At 39.9% G+C, this 3,426-nt stretch overlaps 1 protein-coding gene across 1 annotated transcript in view; it reads right to left on the reverse strand.

Moving 5' to 3' along the window:
• Nucleotides 1-1,488: 1,488 nt before the first annotated feature.
• Nucleotides 1,489-3,426, reverse strand: part of LOC107095602 — a 2,951-nt gene continuing 1,013 nt past the window's right edge. The window contains exons 3-4 of the mRNA XM_015391761.1: nucleotides 2,182-2,355; nucleotides 1,489-2,078 (exon numbers count right to left, since the gene is read on the reverse strand). Coding sequence (XP_015247247.1) covers nucleotides 1,623-2,078; nucleotides 2,182-2,355 — 630 coding nt within the window. The 3' untranslated portion in view covers nucleotides 1,489-1,622. The remainder of the gene's footprint in view (nucleotides 2,079-2,181; nucleotides 2,356-3,426) is intronic.

Below are 3,426 nucleotides of genomic sequence, written 5' to 3' on the forward strand. Positions count from 1 at the left end.
GTCTTAAATGACCCTAACCCTTCTCTTTTTGAGGTTTTTCACCTGCCTACTGCCAATTTTCAATAAATAAATAATGAAATGACTATCAAATGGCTGTTCATTGAGTGAAATCCAGTTGGAATGTAGAGGACTATCCTTTTCAAGTGGGGAATTGCACAAGAAACCACATTAATACTTGACACTAAGAGCCTTTTTCTTCTATCCCTCCACTTGTACACTATCTGGAAAAACATCAAAGTAACAAAATAAGCAAAGTAACTTAAGTAATTGAGAGTTGTACCGAGTAAAATATTACTGAAATTGTATTGTAATGCCTTACATTGCTGCCTTACTGCAAAAAGCAATGCAGTACTGTAGCCTAATTAAATTATTTTTTAACTGCATTACTCGCAACACTGATATTGCTTAGGCTACATACAGTCAACAGTAGAAGGTTATTTAGGTACATTTCTAAGAAAAAGTAAATTAAAACGGCCAACACTAGTATGAGCCAAAACTAGCCTACTAAAAGTGGTGGAGAAGGTCACCTGTTGTGCTGCAGCAGCAGCAGACATATTGACAATGAGATTCAAGTCCCCTGTAGGCTATAGGCTAATTACATGAAACAAAAGGAAACAGAGGAACATAACAATAACTTTAAAAACGTGATTCTTTGAATGTTCACTGGTGAAATCGACAACAGTAAAACTAAAACAGAGATTTGCTTAACAGCTAACATTCAGAAGTTAAATAGCCTAGCCTTACGAACACTGAACGTTTCACCGAACAGGAACATGCGATAAAAAGAGTGATGGTTAAAAATTAATGAGTTGCTGAAATAAACTAGGTTTACTTGATTGCTCACCTTGCTTTGACACAACTTACTTGACTGGTCTGGACAAAGCACCAAGTAGAAGATACTAGGGTGACCAAACGTCCTTATTTCCCAGGACATGTTCGTATTTCACGTCCTGTCCTGGGCGTCCCGGTTTTTTTTTAGAAAGTGAGGAAATGTCCTGTTTTTTTAAATTACCTTCATTGGACCATTAAATTTACAGACGCTAGGGCACTGCGCATGACGCTGCGTGTGACATCACCCCTGAGCCGCGCCAGTGCGGGCAGCCCTGTTCTTAATCAGAATATAGATAGCGTGGCTGTCAGTAAGCCAACAACATGCAAAGGCACAAATGTATGTTTACCAACGATTTACAAAAGAGTTTCCCCGCTTTCAGACTGGATCGAGACAAATGGGAGGCCTTGTGCACAGTGTGCAAAGCAGGCACATATGTCTCGGTAGAGTCCTGCAACGGGTCCGACGGGTCACCTGCAAAAATGCTCTTTTGCGGGTGAAAAATACATAAATAAAAATCAATGGGTCGGGCGGATATTTTTTTAGTGCNCAGACAAATTATAAATTGAAGCGCACAAATTTTAACCATGCAACAACTAAAAAGGTTTTTTTTATATTAACTTCATTAATTTTAAAAAGGAAACTTTGAGATGACTTGAACATTTGATACTTGTTTTATTTCTAAGCACAGAAAAAAATAACATTTTGTTGAATATGAAGAAGAACTGAGGCATGATTAATCCTACTATTTAATTTGCCAAAAAATTACTATAGTGAGAAAATTAGTTCATCCTCAGTTTCTGCGCCACACAGGTATGGATGTCTGTCTGGGAGCCACACCATCACTACAGGGGATGAAGTAGGAACTGGTCTGCAGACACTCAGGAGTGAGCTTCAGACACACAAAGCAGAACTCCACCTGGCAGCGAGGACAGATGATGTTCTTGCAGCCTGTCTTGTCGTGCTCCACCCTCTGACCACAGGTGGGACAGGCCCGGATGGAGGGACAGGCATCGACCCCCTGAACCTGAGGGAGAGCGGTGGTCTTGCAGGTCCTGAGCAGTTCCAGGTCATGGTTGATGCAGCCATCATTGCCACAACGGTCAGAACGAGGAGCTGGACCTTTCCAAGGCTTTGAGCACTGCCAGCAGAACTGGAACTCATCATCATTATCTTCTGCACACACCAAACACTCGACACAGAGGTTGGTCAGGTCCGACCTCTCAACATAGGTCTTACATCCAGGACACTGTTAGAGAAAAGAAACGACATAAAAGAAAAGAGGATCTTAGTACTTTGCAAGAAATCTGCAGAATCATGTATGATGAAGTTATCTTCAGTTGTCCTGGCACCGTTTTAAAATCACAGTACTCTGCAGCTGCCAGGCGGCCCATATTTTCTTCAAAGTGCTGCATTTCTTCAGGGGTTAGGACCGCAAGGCGGCGAACTTCCTGATAAGACCACACAGCACCACACTGCTGCACGGTGCCATCCTTTAGAGCTGGACACTTAAACTTGTATTGGCCCTAAAAGTTCAATCACAGACAAAAGACAATTTAGGAATTTTAAATGGCTGGAGGAATACATGCCACATGTTGGAGAACAGTTCTGTATGTTAAAGCTGGTAGACAGTATTGTTGTGTTCTTTTTACAAGTGTTGTCAGAAAATTTAGACTTTCTCTTCTATTACGGTATATATTAATTTATCCTGTTTACTCACTATAAAAGTTTTGACTCAGCCTGTTTCACCTTCAGTCCGCACCGTTCCCTGGTGAGGGGTATTTGTAGACCAGACATAGCTTCTTCCCTTAACAAACCAGATTCTTTCTCAAGGTTTATTTATAACATGTTACTCTTAACCAAAGTGTCTCTAATTTAAGGGGGAACGAACACTGCTCAGGGAGAACAGGGCAGAATGCTGCCATAAGGGCTGTATGATGAACTGTTCTCTCTTTGCAAAGATATGAATAAATGTACCGACTGGGTGAAATCCATCTCCATTTATTTGACTAGAGTGAATAGTTTAATATTTTTTTTCCAACTACAAAAGCAATAAATTTATTGATTGAAATAAATGATTTCTGAAGACACTTACAGTGCATGCTTGTCAGATTTATAATGCCAATCATAATTTTGTTAACTCCGCCTTGTATCTATAATCTTGATAAAACCCAGGGAATGCCAAATAAAAAATATTTAACCTTATCTAATAGCAGAAAATTTAACAGCATGTCAAAGAATAATGGCATAACAACACAGCAATAGGCCCCTAAGCAAGCACCCCATCACATCCTCCCACCCCCCGTTTTCCTTCCTTCCAGCAGCTCTTCTTTTCTTTTTCTTTTCTGGAATCCGCTTAAGTACCTCTTTTTGGCATCCATCGCCGCTAACACATTGTATGTAATGGTTATGGTTGTAATCTATGCTCTGGATTACCTATAATTCCAAGTCGTTGAAACATATTATATGAGTGTATTTTTTAATCAACCAAAAACTATACGCAGTTATTAACATAGTAATAAAAAGTACAACTGTCTGCTTTGCTATTGGTGCCCTGTTTAAACGGCATACCATCATGTTTAAATATGGCATGTGTT

The sequence above is a fragment of the Cyprinodon variegatus genome, unplaced genomic scaffold (genome assembly GCF_000732505.1).
Source record: "Cyprinodon variegatus isolate N-32 unplaced genomic scaffold, C_variegatus-1.0 Scaffold559, whole genome shotgun sequence".
In the NCBI taxonomy this organism is placed as follows: Eukaryota; Metazoa; Chordata; class Actinopteri; order Cyprinodontiformes; family Cyprinodontidae; genus Cyprinodon; species Cyprinodon variegatus.